The sequence below is a fragment of the Ursus arctos genome, unplaced genomic scaffold, assembly GCF_023065955.2.
Source record: "Ursus arctos isolate Adak ecotype North America unplaced genomic scaffold, UrsArc2.0 scaffold_1, whole genome shotgun sequence".
In the NCBI taxonomy this organism is placed as follows: Eukaryota; Metazoa; Chordata; class Mammalia; order Carnivora; family Ursidae; genus Ursus; species Ursus arctos.
Genome location: NW_026622763.1, coordinates 82463044 through 82480968, shown reverse-complemented (window position 1 = coordinate 82480968; position 17925 = coordinate 82463044). Strand labels below are relative to the sequence as shown.

The window sequence follows — 17925 nt, the reverse complement described above, 5'->3', positions numbered from 1 at the left end:
AATAGCCCTAGATTAGTTGGCAAATACTAACATACAAATCATCTTCGGGACCTCTTACTCTAATTCTCACCTAAACTTTAAGGAAAAGTGATTCCTACACAGTTGTTTCTTTTTTTTTTTTTTTTTTTAAGATTTTATTTATTTATTCGACAGAGATAGAGACAGCCAGAGAGAGAGGGAACACAAGCAGGGGGAGTGGGAGAGGAAGAAGCAGGCTCATAATGGAGGAGCCTGATGTGGGGCTCAATCCCATAACGCCGGGATCACGCCCTAAGCCGAAGGCAGACGCTTAACCGCTGTGCCACCCAGGCGCCCCCCTACACAGTTGTTTCTGAGACAAAAAAGAAGCATCAAGATCTAAGGCACTTGAATTTATCGTTCTATGAAAACACTTCTCTACAGATACTATATACTTATACAAAAAAAAAAATTCTCTCAAAGTCCCACATCATATCAGTTTATTAAAGGCCTTATGGGACGCCTGGGTTGCACAGCTGGCTGAACACCCAACTCTTGGTTTCGGCTTGGGTTGTGCTCTCAGGGTCATGAGATCAAGCCCCATGACGGGGTCCTTGCTCAGCGTGGAGTCTATTTGGGACTCTCTCCCCCTCTCCCTCTGCCCCTGCCCCTTGCTCATGTTCTCTCGCTCTCACTCTCTCCCCCTAAAATAAATAAATAAATTTCAAAAAAAGAGAATATTAAGCCCTTATATTATACTGACATTAATAATTTATCTGAAAATATGGCTCATGCAATAGGCAGAATTCTGGTATACTTGCCACCCCCTTTCCCCAGTTATTCAATCAAGCACTAATCTAAATACTGCTGTGAAGGAATTCTGCACATGTACTTAAGGTCCCAAATCAGTTAACCTTAAAATGGGGCGAGATTATCCAGGTAGTGACCTAACCACACAAGCCCTTCAAACCTGTGTCTAGAGGTCAGAGAAGAGGAACTGGGAAATCGGAAGTGTGCATTGTTATCAGCTTTAAAGATGAAAGGGGGCTCATGGCGAGGAATGCAGGCAGCCTTTAGGAGTTGAGAATGGGCTCTAATCAACTGGCAGCAACAAAAAGTGGGACCTTAGTCCTATAACCACTAGTAGAATTAAATTCTGCCAACAACCTGGTTGAGCTTGGAAGATGACCCTGAGCCTCAGCTAGATAACAGCCTGGCTGAAATCCTGACCTGAGCTATGGGAGACTGAGCAGAGATCCCAGCCACACTCTGCCAGACTCCTGACCCCTGTAAAAGGATAAACCTGTGTGTTAGGCCACAAAGTCTGTGGTGATTCGTTATGCAATTAAGACAAAACTAATACAGTTAGGAAAAGGCAATTAAATCAATGTGCCAAACTAACCCAGCACAGACAGGTCCTTAAGAAAAACTTCTCACTTAAGCACAGAGATAAAGTACACAAAAAACTACATAGTAAAATAAATTAGGACTCTATTATATACTCAAAGCATCCCCAACTTCCCAATTTATGGCACCTACTGCCACCATGATGCTGTCTCCAGTGAAGCCTACAGACAGTAGCTTTTGATAAATGCTTGAAATGAACGAACAATTTTATTTCAAGCAAGATATAAAATTAATCCAGGCCATGTCTCTTTGAAACCTCACAAGTGCAAAATGAAAGACTATCGAATATTATTAAAACCATGTATTAAATTACCACTTGTAAGTGTCTTAAGTGAAATTAACTGTAATACTTATATCAGTAAAAGGCCAAAGATGAGACCACATTTCTTTACCTTGCTTTCTTCCCCCTGTCTCAATCTTCCAGGACTTGGAGGAACTGAAGGTCGTTTTCTACCCTTTTCCTGCTGGAAAAGGTCCTGCAATCTATAATTAAAGAGTTGCGGGGTAGAATACAGTTTGTAACTAATATCCTGAATAACATTTACAAATTTTCTCTTTGCAACTGTGAAACCACAATAATTAGATTTTCCTATTCCGATTGCAACAGGTATTAAAATTATACATAATTTTCTTATTTCTAACCAATTAATCAAGAGCTGTGATATGACTGTAGTTATAAAAGAATAACAAGTTATTGTAAGAGACAGCATCATGCAACCAAAAAAAAAAAAAAAAACAAACAAACAAAAAAAACCAGGAGCTTTAGAGACCAACAGACCTGTGCTCAAAACCCAGCTCTTACAATAACTATACAGCTTAGGGAAATGCCTTAGTCTCTTAGAGCTTCTGTAAAATGGAAACGGTATATACACTGTAGGACTCACAAGACCAAATGAAAGACTGAATGTCCATCTAGGGCCTTACTCATTGCCTGGCATAATGCAGATGCCCCATAAATAAATGCTATAATAATCTAACTGAATGAACTTTTAAATAGCATCAAAGGGAACTATTCCCCCCAATAAAAATTTACATAAAGGTCTAAGACACACATACTAATATATTTAAAAGTCCTGGCCTATATACACAACTAATGAATCATCGAGCCTTACATCGGAAACCAGGGATGTACTGTATGGTGACTAACATAATATAATAAAAAATCATTATAAAATAAATAAATAAATAAATAATAAATAAATGAATAAATATGTTTAAAAAAAAAAAAGAAAAAAAAAAAGTCCTGGCCTAAAAACCAATCATCACTCCATGGAATACTAATTCAGGTATATTATATTCAATAAGCACACACACCTTTAAGTATTTGAAGCAGCACTGAAAGCTGCTCTCATCTGTTTTTTTACCTTTACAAACTACCTCAAGATTAGCATATATGTTTTAAATGATGAAGGGGAGGTGGTGACAGAAAAATAAAAACTTCTACAACTTGAGAATTAAATGTAAAATCATAATTAATAAAGGCGTTTAAATTAAAAACATCATGGCAGAGCAAATTTTGCAAAAACATTACAGAAACTCCAGACTGCAATGCATACCTGTTATTCCAAGCCTGTAGCACTTCACAGAGACTTTGCTTCTTGGCAATGAGGGACTCGAAGACGGACTGCAGTTGCTGAGGGGTGTCTACTGAGGAAGACATGAGCCTGGCTTGCATCTTCTCGATCCAGTTCTTGAACTCCCCTTCTTCCATCTACAGGGAAAGAAACAATTCCAGCCGTCTGAGACACACCCCAAAAGAAATTTCTGATAAGTTAATAGTTAACTTTTAAGCTTCCCTCAAAGAAATGAATGACCTCTTTTTGTGCAAAGATATCTTCCATTTTTTCCTCTCTTGTTTTGCTAAATGTATCCGTTTTCAAAGACGCAAGTCTTTCATCAACAGCAAGATACACCTGTGAAACCCTAATAAAAAGAAACATTAAACACTTTAGAAAAGTTGGAATTAAATATTCTATCTCACATAGAAAAATTTACAAATTCACAAATTTACAAATTCACACAAAACTTTATATTTTATTGAATTAAGAATCATACACAATTCTGCAACACAAAAAAGACCTAAAAGGATGTACATCAAAATTTTAACAGCTGTTATGTCTAAGAGGGTTTGATTTCTTTTTTATACTTTATACAGTCTACATTCTTTTTTACATTGGGCATATATATATTTAGAAAAATAGTTAATGAACAAACCTGATATTTTAAAATATGTGTACATTAGAGACAGATGTCTAAATACACAAAAACAGATGATCAAAGATACTAAAACTTACTTTTGAAAGAAGTCCTTCAGATCCTGAAGAAGGGACACTTTTAATGGGGCTTGACGTTTAATGAATATTTTGGGGAGTGGAACACATACTTCAAGAAGCCGAATGGGAGAATAACTGAGAGAAAAAAATACAAGTAATAGTAGAAAAATAAAAAAATTCTAATATCTTGAGTAGAGGTAAACATAAATCCTATGAGGTACAAGACAAAGTTTCTACAAAAACAATTACAAAAATATTGAAAACACTTTCTACCATTATAAATATCTTCCCCAATTCTGGAAGGGTTTTGTCTTATTTCTTCACTGCACTATGACATCATCATGTACCGCCTGAGGCTGCATATAAAGCCAGCCTGGGACATAAATATTTATGAAGGTGAGGAGCCCCTTCCTACAGTTCGCTTAGAAGCACGTCACCTTCCCAGCTCCTGAGGATTCCTCATGAATCTTTACTCCTCATGAGTCCCTTATGAGTCCTTCCACCCACGAGTTTATGTTGTCTAATAAATGCTACCACCCATCCAGGCGGTAGATTCATGTTTAAAGCTCTTGCTTCCAAAAGGAAATAAGCTCTAATTACCCACATTTCCTGAGGGCCTATTTTGTGTCAGATGTTTTAGGCGCTGAGGATAGAGCACTAAACAAGGCCAAAATTACTGCCCTGGAGATGCGGGAAGAAGGAGACTCAGGCAATAAACAAAGCAAATAGTTAAAACATACACTGTATCAGATAGGAAGCGCTCCAAACTAAAGTAAGCAGGGCCAGTAGGGAGTGCTCCCGCTGGAGTCAGGACAGGGGAAATGTAAACAAAGGCCTGTAGGGAGTCAGGAAAAGCAGGCAGGTGGCTAGGGAGCTGGCAGGCAGATCAGGGAGGGAAAAGCAAGCACAACACTCTCAGGAAAGATCCTACCTGAGCTAACCGAGGCTGCAGTGAGGGGACAGGAGCAGGAGATGAGAACAGAGAGGTACTGAGCAGCCAGAGCCTGGAGGAGCTCACAGGCCCATAAGTGGGCTCACTGACATAGATACCCATGGAGGGCTCTGCAGCAGACAAGTGGTCTGAGCTGATTTTCATTTAACAGAATCACTCTGACCACTATGTTGAGATCAGACTGCAGGGGGCAAGCCAAAGGATAACTGGTCCAGGCCACTGCAATACTCTAGGAAAAGGCCTAACAGAGGCTCAGTCCAGAGTGGGAGTGGAGATGGTCAGAGGTGTTCAGATTCTGGAGAGATTCTGAAGGCAGAGCCTGAAAGCTTTCTCACATCACGTAATATCACAGTGTACCCATTCTGTGAACTCGTGATTTTAGCTCTATCTGGAATATCCAATTAACTTTATGCTAGTTAATGTCTTAACAAAAATTCTAACAAATGCTTACATGCAGAAAACAGTGGTTAAGATTAACACCTGTAGCAGCATATCTACTAGGTCATATCACAACTTCATCACCTGCCTGCTTGCTAAGTGACTTACGAGCTCGAAAGTGAGGGTAATAATACTATTTCTTAAATTAAGGATTAAATAAAATGACAACACTGAAAGCTCTTAGCACACAGTATGACCCTTTGCATCTGCAGTGGTATGTGTGGGGAAAAACACACAACACAAATTAATTCAATCTAGTTACAGAAGAAATGTCACAAAGACTTCTAGGGAGTATGCGACTGTATGTAAGATCACTCTGACTTCTTACCTGAAAGATGCCACCATCTGATTATAGGAGAAATACTGGTGATAATCATGGTGGATGGAGTGACCACATGGCTCAGCATTGGCTCTGCGAGTGTACTGGTGCCCATAAAACCTAAGTTCAAGGTATTTTGCAAATGACATGGACCAGGACTCATTGGAAAGAGCAACAACTGGTGTTACCTGAAATTCAAAAAAAATCACTTGCTATGTAATCACATACTGAGAATCTCTTTTTTAAAAAATAATTTATTTTCTTTCCTAGTACAAATCTAATATATTCTGAATGAAGAAACCTGGAAAAAGAAAGAAATGTTTAAAAGTGGGTAGAGTTAAGGGATGGCTGGGGGAGCAGTATCATTGTATTAGTATATACTAGTATATTTACTTTCTTTCTATGTATGTGTATGTATAATTATATATATACATATATATGTACATATATATGTAAATGAATACAGAGAAGGTACCCAGCCAGTGTATTTTAAATAAAAAAATCTTTCCTACAATTAGTTTCATAGTCTTGTATTATTTTTACTTAGCAATGTATCATAAGTATTTTCCCACATAAAATACTCTTATACAGCTTGATTTTTAATAGCCATTATATGGATATATCTAACTAATCCCTACTGATGTGCATTTAAGATATTACAAGTTTTTCTCTATTCTGATGAACTTTCTTGTGTGCGGGGGTGTGCATATATATGTATATGTATACACACACACACAAATATCCATAATTATTTCCTTGGAATAAATTAAGGAAAGTAGGAATTGATAGGCCAAACAGCATGAACATTTATGCAGTCTTTGATACTTTTTGCCACACTGTCTTCCAAAACTGGGGTACTGGGAAGTGCCTGGGTGGCTCAGTTGGTTAAGTGTCTGCCTTCAGCTCAGCTCGATCCTGGGATAGAGCCCCACGTCGGGCTCCCTGCTCAGTGGGGAGTGTGCTTCTCCCTTTTCCTCTGCCTCAACCCCCCACCCCCACCACTTGCCTTCTCTATCTCTCAAGTAAATGAAGAAAATCTTAAAAAAAAACAAAAAAAAAATGGTGTACTGGTTTACACAATCTCCAACAAGATCTGAGAATACCAATTTCCCCACTTTCTTACCAATCTCGGGAATTATACATCTTTGAAATGTAATTTCTTAAAAACAAAACAAAATAAAACTGCACTTCACTGGTTTTATTTACACATCTGACTACTGAGTAAAATTTATTTGCACGTCTACCGGCCATTTCTATTAAATTGCTTTGTCATGCCTTTTGCCCTTTTTCTATTATCATGCCTTACAGAAACTTAATACTAAGTATATTACTATTTGGTCATATTATACCTTTTTTGACACATGGAAGTTCTTCATTTTAATCAAGAAAAGATGCTGTACTTTGTCAAATGCTTCTTCTACATCTATTGAGAGGATCATGGGAAGTTTTTCATTTTTGCATAACAAAAACTGTTTGCCTTTTCCTTTCTAACATAACCCCAAAGGCAAAAGTTTTTTTTTTAAATAAAGTATATACACCAAAGCATATAAGATATACATCTAATTTAAGTTATTCATTTAATTCACTGCTCGATCTGCAGAAGTTCACATATTCCACAACAAAATATTATCCTCTGTCTGATAGGAACAAAAAGACCTATAAGAACAAGTATAAAAAGACAGATAGTTACAAGAAATTATTTCATAGCTGTATGCTTGCTACTGTAGTACGAACAAACTTTGATTTTGCCTTCCTCAACCACTAACGTTGATACAGGTCACACTATTATTTTATCTGTAATATGAGAGTTACATATAATTAGGCAAATATGAGAATCTGCCTTCCAAAAGCACACTCCAAAATAAGCGAATGAAGTTATTAAACTTGGCATATGTCCACTGCAAACAATTTGGATAAAAAGTAAATCTTAAAAGCATAATATTGTCAACCAAGTACTTCCTCCAGAGTGAAAAAAGAAAAGCACACACAAGAAATAAAACACATGGTCTTTTTCTTAAGAGATCAATTTAAACATGGTCTCAGCTGTATCTCTGAAGATAGGAATGTTGATATAAGCTCAACCAGACACAAACATCCTCACGTACTATCATTACTGTGCTACAAGTCTGTCTCCCCCACTAAAGGACAAGAGCTATGCCCAGGCCCTCACACAGTCCCCCGCACACAGATGGTGCTAAGTAAGTGTTTGCTGAATAAATAAACATAACTGAGAATTGTCAAGATATAATCTCCACAATTTCACTAAACAAGGTATCTATATTTTACCTGAAGACTGATAAATTCTAAAATGGAACCTTCAAGAAACAAACACTAAATGCAATACCCATCCCTGGAAGGTAAAATAAATAAGAGCCCAATGACAAATAAATACAAAATAACACAGACCGCCCCCTCCAAAAAGAACTATACAAATAGGGGCGCCTGGGTAGCGCAGTCGTTAAGCGTCTGCCTTTGGCTCAGGGCGTGATCCCGGTGTTCTGGGATCCAGTCCCACATCGGGCTCCTCCACTGGGAGCCTGCTTCTTCCTCTCCCACTCCTCTGCTGTGTTCCCTCTCTCGCTGGCTGTCTCTCTACCACATAAATAAATAAAAAAAAAAAATCTTAAAAAAAAAAAAAAAGAACTATACAAATAAATAAATGATGTTGTATGAAATAATACGGTAACAGGGCACATTTACCTGTTTGCAGATTCTGCACCAGGAATAGGTAAGAATTGTATGTTGATATCCAGGCACTGGAGAATCCAACTCCTTCAAGATTATCTGCACACAGCCTTGGCCATGGACAAAGCGCCGAATATGATGCACCATAGGGGTATCACAGAACATGCTAGGACACTGATAAGAAGGCCTTTGACAAAAAGAAGGTCCTCACATTAACCATGAAACTGGAAGCAATGTAGAATGAATACTGGCTAATGAGAACCACTGTCCAGAAAGTGCAGTAGCCTCTCTAGAGCAATGATGACCGGTGGACAATCGGTGCAGGGTGCCACTTGCACTGCTCACAGCCAAAGCTCAGCATCCTGTCTTCCGCTACAGCTCAGTGATAGTTTCCACTTCGTAAGCACCTTCTATTTGCTTAGCATTTTGAAAACATCAATTCATTTTACCTATGGAAGTCCATGATACTTCTGGAGCTTGTTATTCCCTGTATAGGGGACTGCTAAAAATTACTTGCTCTTTGTCATGTAAATGGCAGGTGATAGCACTAACACTTAAACAAAGGTCTAGCTGATCTCTCTGCTTCTCCAGCCTCTCATTTCAATCACTGTAAAGGCACACATCCTAAAAAAAAGTCTGAGGAATGAACTAGATAAGACATTCCAGGGTTGAATATGAAATTAATTACTTCTTTGTATGGTATACTCTGACATGTGGTATCATAAAGAAGGCCACATAATACTCCAAGTCATGCTTATGTCTTAGGTGGAAACTCTGGGCATCAGAAAAGCGTACATGGAACATAAGGAGAAAATTTGTTCTTACCTGAAACAGTATCTCTCTAAAAATATTCCTAATGTAAGATCATTCTTTCCATAAAATTCCATTGTTACAATCCTAAAAGAAGACAACATTTCTTAGGAACACGTCATAAGAATTACCACATAGCTAAGACACTTCATGAGACTACGAAATGACTACCTGTTAGACACGCCCATAATGTAGTGTATTAAAGCAGGTAATATTCTGTTGTTCTACAACCGAGTTAACCTCATCAGATAAAAGAGGTATTTGGACTAGCCACACTATAGCTCCTTATCCACTCCCAGTCCATTAGTATCTTATCAAACTACATCAGGATGCAGAAACAATAATAATAAATGAGTAAACAGATGTGAGCTAGGAAGAGGTAAAAGTTTCCTTTACAAAGCCTTTATGTTCTATCACCATAAAATAGAACTCCTGTCTCTGGTCCCTACCTTTACTGAGCATGGAGAACAGCAGCTCACATTCTTCTAGGAGAGCCAATTCCTGATATTATGCCTAGCTTATGAATGCCCACAAATAAGAGAATTCAGCTATAGCCCTGTTGTAACCCACACCTTATTTAAGCCCTGACCTAAGGAGTCTATAAACTCCCACAGAAAACTCCTATGGATTCCTCAGCCCCAAGTCAGTCTGCTAGAGCTATACGGACACTAGGAATCCCTGGTCTCACTGGTAGAAATAAGTGTTTCTGGAGTCCAAAATTAAAATACAGAATACATTCTGTCATGGACACAGCACTCCAAAAACAAGCTTTTAAAATTAAAGCGCATAGTACTTTTAAAACTAAAGATAAACTATGTAATAAGTAGTCTTTTGTGACTATTTTATCATTTTAAACAAATAATTTATAACACTATAAAATGTTTTCCTATCAATCTACTTACAATTAAGTTCTAGGATAAAACCCGTTAATAAGGCCAAAGACCCACTGCCTTTATGAAAATGATGCCTTACGGAAAACCTGCCTAAATTGGACATAATCATCAAAATGCTTAAATCTAGCTTCTATGGGGGTGCCTGGCTGGCTCAGTTGGTGGAGCATGCAACTCCCGATCTCCGAGGTTGTAAATTCGAGCCCCATGTTGGGTGCTTAGATTACTTAAAACTAAAAAATCTTTAAAAAAAAAAAAAAAAAAGCAAACTAGCTTTTATGTATCAACTTTCTCACTTTTATAAGTACAAATTTCCCTTCCATCCTTCACATCCTTTTCACTCTTACTCAAGGTACTTCTCATTTACTTCTTACCCATGAACAAATACAAATCTCATATTTAGTTCACAAGTTTAGAAGTTCTATCAATTCATATACAACCAACAGCATGCCATGTACCTAAAAACGGATCCTAATGGCTGAATTTTTTTTTAAAGTTGCTGGAATTCTGTTGTTAAATACAGTGCAATGGTGCAAGAGGAAAAGAACCCTACCAAGGGCTGACGCAGGCACTGGGGGCGTTGCTGGACTGGGCCGAAGAGCTGCTGAAGAGCACGCACAGCCTCTGGTGGTTCACAGGGTTCAGACAGTCCACCTAAGGAGAAGGAGCGGATGAGCACCCAGAAGCGGAAGCACACTCCCACCCCAATGCACGCCTCCAACAGCCAACACATCTCCCTTGATGTGTGAGGCCTCCCATCATCACCGGAAGGGTTTCAGTGAAGACTGAAAACTGCCAGAAACGAAATACAAGGAAGAGGAGCAGTTCACTTCTGAGACAAAACAATCCAAAACGTTTAACTTAAAAGTACAAACAGATGTCTAAATAGCTTGTTTTCCAGAGCGCCTGGGTGGCTCAGTCATTAAGTGTCTGCCTTCAGCACAGGGCGTGATCCCGGAGTCCTGGGATCGAGCCCCACATCAGGCTCCTCCGTTGGGAGCCTGCTTCTTCCTCTCCCACTCCCCCTGCCTGTGTTCCCTCTCGTTGGCTGTCTCTCTCTCAGTCAAATAAATAAAATCTTAAAAAATAAATAAATAAATAAATAAAAGCTTGTTTTCCTAAATACTCTTTATTACTTATAAAACCGCATTAAATTATTTTGGAAGTAGTTAAACTAAATCCACATGCAACAGTCTGAACTGATGGCTGGATATGACATCGACCTGAGGAATCTAGGTTCTCAGGTACTTATTTACTTGTACTTTAGAGCTGTTCTTGATGATTACAAAGGCAATATTTGAAAATATTTGAAAATCAAACAGTACAGAGGTATGTGAAGAAGTTCAAGAAATACATAAAGCCTCTCCTCCTTTGACGCTACCCCACCTCCCAAAATGATAACCTTGACTCTGGGGTTAAAAACCATGCATTCCTTTGAGACTTCACAGGCATTTACACACAAAAACACCCACATATCAATACACAGGTGATTCTGTTTTTATAAAAATGAGAGGATGCTTCATACAACACTACTTGCTTTTTAACACTTGAAAATATATCATGGGCTCTATCTGGGTTATTCAGTGAGATCTAACTCATCCTTTTTACTGCAAAAAACTAGAAACAAGGCTTCAGCAAATATCCTTGTACATATATTCCTACAAAATATAAGCATCCTTATATAAAATGCTTACTTATTTCCACAGAACATGTTATAAAAGATTGGAATCCTGGACCATAGGTATATACCTGTACAGGGAAACTAAAACGGATCTCCCTATAACTTTCTATAAATTTACATAAATGTATATAAACACAAATTTACATGCAATTTATTATAGGTATTTTTCCACAGCGCATTAACTATGGCTCTTATCACTTTCCTTTTTTGCCAAACTCACAAACACTAGTGTACCACATAGAAAACAGTGTCCTGTTATTATTTAGCACTTCCCCAACTCTCAGTGAAATTAGGCAACTTTTTATTTGTTCTATTAAACAATTTCATATCCTCATTTGGAGACGGATTTTTTCATTAGTTTTATTACAAACACTATTAATAATATGTCCATGAGCCAATCTTCCTTAATTTCCCCTCAATATCTTTTTAAAAAGAATAAGGGCACTATCATACTTAAATAACAGGAAGTGTCTTATGCTAAATAATCTGACATTTTCTAAAAACACGTCATTTTCTGAAGGAAACTTCCGTCACGCTCCCTCTCACAAGCATTAAAAGGATCGAGGACGCAACACACCACACCCAAGTCAGCCTGCCACAAATTTTACTTAGCTCCACCCTTCCCTCTACCCCTAAGCTCTTCCTATACTTGAACTATGAGGTCTGCGTGAAAAGTTCAAAACCCAGTTTCATGACTTGATACTCCTATTTCATACTTAAAGCAATACCTAAGCCAACAGACTCAAGGCAAAAAAAAAAAAATTTAGGAAGAAATATTTACTAAATCTGTAGGCAATCTGTCATATTTGTGGGGTTTTTTTTGTTTTTTTGTAAACATGCCACAGCACAGTTTTTCAACACATTCTGAACACGCACCCAAAGTGGTCTGCCTCACCTTTGTGGACCACACCGCGTCATTCGGAATTAACCCTTTCTCTTCATCCGTCTCCATTCTGCTTCCCGATCTGCCGCTTGCCATGCCAGGTGCTTCCTTTGAATGAGCAAAAGGGTCTGCGTGTTTTTGCTGAATTCTTCCTCCTCTGGCCCGATAGTCAGCCAGCATTCTCCCCAAGCTCTGGCTATCCCCAAGATGCTCAGCAATTCTAGTGCTCACTAGCTCGTGCGAGGGCAAGACTTGAATGGACTTGGCCTGAATACTTCCATTCATGCCCTGAAGGCCGGACAGGTCCCTAAGCAGCTGCTTCTTCCGTCTGCTCTCCATTTCTTTGAACTCTTTGTTGAGGAGAGGAGACCAGTAAACCTGCTCTGCGAAATAATCTCGGGTGGAGCATCTCATCCCCTTTTCAGTCAGAAGGAAGGGCTCCCGGAATGTGATTACTGGGGAGATACAGAGGATCACATCTTTCAACTCCTGTTTAAAGGCCAAAGAATAAGTCTTTCGTTTATCCTCAGAAGAGGTAACCTCCTCAGTAACATACAATCCAGTGTCGTCCTGTAAAGGGTCTCGAAAGGCTCTCATCTGGCCTTTGGGATCCTGCAGCTCGTCGGCGAGCTGCAAGGGCTCCGGCTGCTCAGGGCCCATGGCATCCCGTGGGTCGTCCACGTGCAGCGGCAACAGCGATTCCGGGACCGAGGGAAAGAGCGCGCAGGGGACACCTGCCGCGCAAGCTGCTGTGGCTGTGGTGTACTCCGGCTGCTTCAAAGACCCAACGTCCTGTGCGACGCTTTTATTTTCCTGGTCCCCCTTCTCAAACACAGTCCTTGATTCTAGCAGGCTGCCATCCTCGGAGGGCAGAAGCTCTGGAGGGAAGTCAGGCTCCCGGGGGAGGGGGCTTCCGCTGAATGGCTCCTGTGCTGCCCCGTCTTCCTCCCGCCCCTCAAGCAGAGAATGGAAGGAAGGGTTTTGTGTTAACGTAGGAGGCATAGCAAATTCATCCATGAGGAAGGAGATTTCTAGTTGAGAATGATAAGCTACGCAGATCATAAATATTAGGATTTCCTTTACTCGAGCCAGCTCATAATCTGAGCCTCCTCTGAGCTTGATTGTGCACCCCAGGTGCTGTGGACAGCCTTCAAAAAACATCAGCGTTTTGGTTTGCTCTACAAACAAACACAAAAAGTTTAAGACGACTTAGGCGGCAATCTGTAGGACCAGAGAGAATTACTTCATTATCTTAACCTCTACAAGAGAAAAACCTTTAAGTAAGACCACAGTTGCCAACCCTCATCTAACCACTGCTCAGATACTAGTATTATAACTAGGTATTAACAGATATTAGATATTAGTAGGACAAAGTAAACATTGTAGTACTGATGAGTTTACTCATTTCCTCTTGTCCTCAGTCTCAGGTGAATCTATGCTAAAGATCACTCACCACTAGGTAACTGAAACATCTGCATATAAAATTTGTGACAGGTGCCCAGATGGGGTTTTGTAAGCAGCTGGTCCATCGACATTACTAAATCACCTTGTGTCATCCGACTGATGCGTTCTAAAACTTGCTAGAACACACAAAAACATTACATTACAAAATTAGAGAAGAATAAAATTCTCACTAAATTTTTTCTGGAAGATAAAAATTTAGAAATAAACCTCACAATTTCCTTCATTTTAATTATAAAATTATACAATTCCCTTAATTTTAATTATATAACAAGTTTTTTTGACTCTATATTAGACTACAAGTAGTTGCTTAGTGATCAATATGTGCCCACGAAAACAAACCAGATTCATATTAATAACATTATCAAAAGGTATTTAAGCATCATGCATTGGCACAGGCTACTGGAAGGAGGAAAATTTCCTACAGTTGGCCTCTACTCTGAAGAGGGTAACTTTTCAAGAGAGAGAAAATTTTCTACTTGTACAATTCCCCGAACAAAATGAAAGCTCAACAAGGACTACTTATTAAATAATGTCTATTACACCCTTGGTCTTGTAAACAACTATAATGAGCGCTATATAATTAATTACACTTTCTTCCAGCCTGAGGTTCTCAAATAATGAAATGGCTGTTGTGCCTACTGTCCTACTTTCAATATATGGAACAGCAAATAGATAATTAAAGATCCCTGCATATCAATCATGCGTACATATAAATTTAAAAACTGAGATTTAAAAAAATGATATAAAAATAGAAAAAGAAGAACACTCACTGATTTTACATTAATGACCAAAGTAATGCCATGTTCTAGTAACATGTCTTGGGCAATCCGAGATACTGTTTTTTCAACGAGAACCAAAGTGGGTCGAACATCAACTATTCGCTGAACATAATTCTTCAAGAATTCCCTTTCCTGAGGAAAAAACATCAAAACTATTATACCTGGTACAATTCAAGATCTAGAGATAGTTTGTTAATATAAATCTAAGCCTAAATTCTCTTCATCCACAAATAAGTCCGTAAGCAAGTTACTTCAAACACAACCAACAGTATTATTCATAATTCTGAACTGTTGGTTATGCTAAAAAGTTTCCGGAGAAACTCTATTTTCTGACTCACTAATCTTACTTTGAAGGATTTTCAGTTCTAAATAACTTACAATATGAAAGCCAAGAATCCAATTAGCTCACTCTCTGAGGTTTAAAAAAAAGAAAAAGAATAAAAAGAACTAACCTCGTAACTCCCCACTGAAAGCAATTTCTAATTTTTTAATTATAGATTCCCCCATTATGTTCTGAAATTAACCACAGTAGCTCTTCTTTGGGTACCTGAATAAATAACTCTCTAAAGATGCTATTTCAGCTTCTTCCTCACTTCACTCTCCCAGCAGATCATATTCTACCCAGAACAGCTGAAGATCTAAAACATCACGCTTAATGCAATTGCTTGACGAAGGCTTATTTTCAAAGCAAATGAATATCATTAAGTAACGACTGGAATTAAAACAATACAAATCACTGTTTCATCAAATTTCTGGGCTCCACACAGGAGACACCTGACCATGTGAACACGTCTGTCACTTCTGCTCCACATGCCCAAAAAGTGTGTTCTGAGCAAGTCTATATTCACAGTGAGCGCCAGCAGCCACGGATGAGCCTATTCCTGCGGTGAACCTGCCATGGCGGAGGACAGCTCTACCTCTGTTTTACTGACAGAAACTGGACATTTTTAAAATCTCTCATATTAACAAAACGGATTTTTTCCCCTTGAAATGTGTTAATTTCCTACTCTACTTACTAAATGATAATGTAACAGCATTTTAAATGATTTTATTTGTGCAGCTTCAAAAGTATAACTAGAAGATGTTGATTTTTTTCTTAATTTCTGGGCTTTGGCACAGGAATGGCAAATACACTTCCTCTCAATCCCAACTATAATCAACTGCCATGACTGTACACAAAGCACCCTGTTCCAAAGGAGGCCTGGGCCAGGCCCAGCAAGGACAGAAGATCGGGGAGTAGGCAATGAGCGCGGAGCAGTGTCAGCTCTGTGAAAACTCTGTGATGACACCGGCTGTTATCTCCTTGCTCTTTGCTTCTCTTCCTCCTCCTGATTCTGGCAAACTCTGTTTATCGCGTTTTGCTCTACCACGCCTTGCAGATACTGCATCTTTTACAAATTGAAGGTCTGTGGAGACCCTGTGTCAAACTGGTCTACTGGCACCATTTTTCCAACAGCATTTGCTCAACTTTGTATCTGTGTCATATTTTCGTAATTCTCAGAGCTTTTTATACTTTTCCATTATAATTATATTTGTTATGGTAATCTGTAATCAGTGATTATGAACAACCCCCTGGAAGCTTAGATAATGGCTAGTACTTTTTAGCAATAAAGTGTTCCTAAATTAAGGTGTGTATATATAGATGTATACACACACACACATACACACACACACGCACTTTTAGATATAACACTATTTGCATACTTATTAGACTACAGTATAGTGTAAACATAACTTTTATATGCACCAAGAGACCAAACAAGTCATTTGATGGGCTTTGTTGCAATACATTTGATGGCTTTACTGCAGTGGTCTGGAACCAAACCTGCAATCTCTCTGAGGTGTGCCTGTATCTACCAAAATTTCTGCTTCTTCTTTGGTTATTCCACACTGAGTGGACCAAAAAAATAAAAAGAGAGAGAGAAAGAGAGGAAAAAAAATCAGCTGATACTTTCTATCAATTCAAACTAAAAACTTTTATAGGGCAGGTGTTGAAAGTATAATAAACAACATCCCAGAGCACAAACAAGATGTTTTAGGTTATATGTGAATTAAATCATGTTTCTTAAATACATGTTTGCTCAGAGCATATTTCTCTAACACAAACAGACTTCAGTCTGCTAACCTAATTGCAAGAATGGATTTAAAATAGAGTGGATAAATTTAAGTATACTTTTCTGTAAACACTGATCTGTGGATTTCAGTTACCCAGTTCATCCATGACCTGCAATTTTATACATTTTAACAAATGCAATCAGGAAAAGCCTTATAATCAACATAGTTGTGATCTAATCCTATAAAAATCTTACACTGACACCTTCGGTGAGATCAAGAAAACTCCCAGCATCAAAGAATCTGAGATTCCAAGAACAACAATTGTGTTTTTCCCTATTCCTTATCTCAGTTCACCACTGAGAAGTCATAGTAATTCAGAGCTAGCAGGGATGGTAATGATGTAGTCAAAACCTGATTTTTACTTATACATAGCTAAATTCCAAAGAGGAAACAGCCCCAAGCAACAGAGTCATTAAGCAATAGAGTAGAATTCCATAAAGCACAACTAAGCTTCTTCTGTTGGTGTTCATGAATTCAGTACAAAAGTGCTCCTACTACTCTAGGAAAAACGCGCCTGTCGCCTATGGATTTTCAAGTAATGCTTTTCCCAAATATTTCTGGTATTGAATATAAGCGTTTCTGCTATAATACGATAGACACATTCCTGAAAACTTCCCATTTTGAACAACTGCAAATGAAAATTAATAGTGTTTATGGGAGAAAAGGAGTTGGGGCAAAAAAACTTTAAGCCGACACAACTTCATACCCAGCGCACTAACAAAATAATAATCAGTACCCTAAGAGAGAACTTGGACAGCCCAGACAGGTAGCTCAGCACAGCTGGAGGCTGCCTCAAGGGAAATTTAAAATGTACGAAAGCAACTACAACAGTACAACTAGAAATGGAGCTCTGAGCGGTGGAGCCATTGACAGGCATCCAGGCAGGGCTGGGGTGCATCTCAGGGAGAGTCCTTCAAGGAGGAGAGCACATTTAGTTTCTTAAAATAGAGCCAAAAGGGTTCCTGCCTGTGTAGCAGCTGAGCTGAGGTGGATTCTTCTTTCCAGTTGAGGGTCATAATCCTCTGAAGCTAGTCTGGGTCCCCTTAGTTAAGAAAAACCACGCAGAAACCAACACAACTTCCATCTGATGTTATTCCCCCTTACCAACCTTGTAAAAGGTAACTGATATTCCAGAAACATGCGTTTTAGTAGGACAGACTATATTAAAAACTAGGTATTGCCACTGGGAATCTGATCAGTTAGAAAAATCCTTAAAGTAAATCAATAACCCAAGCGGACAGAGAGGCCAGAATTTAGTTTCACTTTTTCTT

General features: G+C 38.7%; 1 protein-coding gene across 12 annotated transcripts in view; it reads right to left on the bottom strand.

The window, feature by feature from the left end:
• Positions 1–17925, bottom strand: part of PIKFYVE (phosphoinositide kinase, FYVE-type zinc finger containing) — an 84128-nt gene that overhangs the window by 21719 nt on the left and 44484 nt on the right. For all 12 annotated transcript variants that reach the window (XM_048214586.2, XM_048214585.2, XM_048214589.2 and 9 more), the window contains 11 exons: positions 14531–14671; positions 13750–13876; positions 12309–13474; positions 10286–10386; positions 8858–8929; positions 8048–8219; positions 5357–5535; positions 3660–3773; positions 3180–3288; positions 2922–3076; positions 1758–1848 (listed from right to left, as the gene is read on the bottom strand). In XM_048214586.2, the coding sequence (XP_048070543.2) occupies positions 1758–1848; positions 2922–3076; positions 3180–3288; positions 3660–3773; positions 5357–5535; positions 8048–8219; positions 8858–8929; positions 10286–10386; positions 12309–13474; positions 13750–13876; positions 14531–14671 (2427 nt within the window). The remainder of the gene's footprint in view (positions 1–1757; positions 1849–2921; positions 3077–3179; positions 3289–3659; positions 3774–5356; positions 5536–8047; positions 8220–8857; positions 8930–10285; positions 10387–12308; positions 13475–13749; positions 13877–14530; positions 14672–17925) is intronic.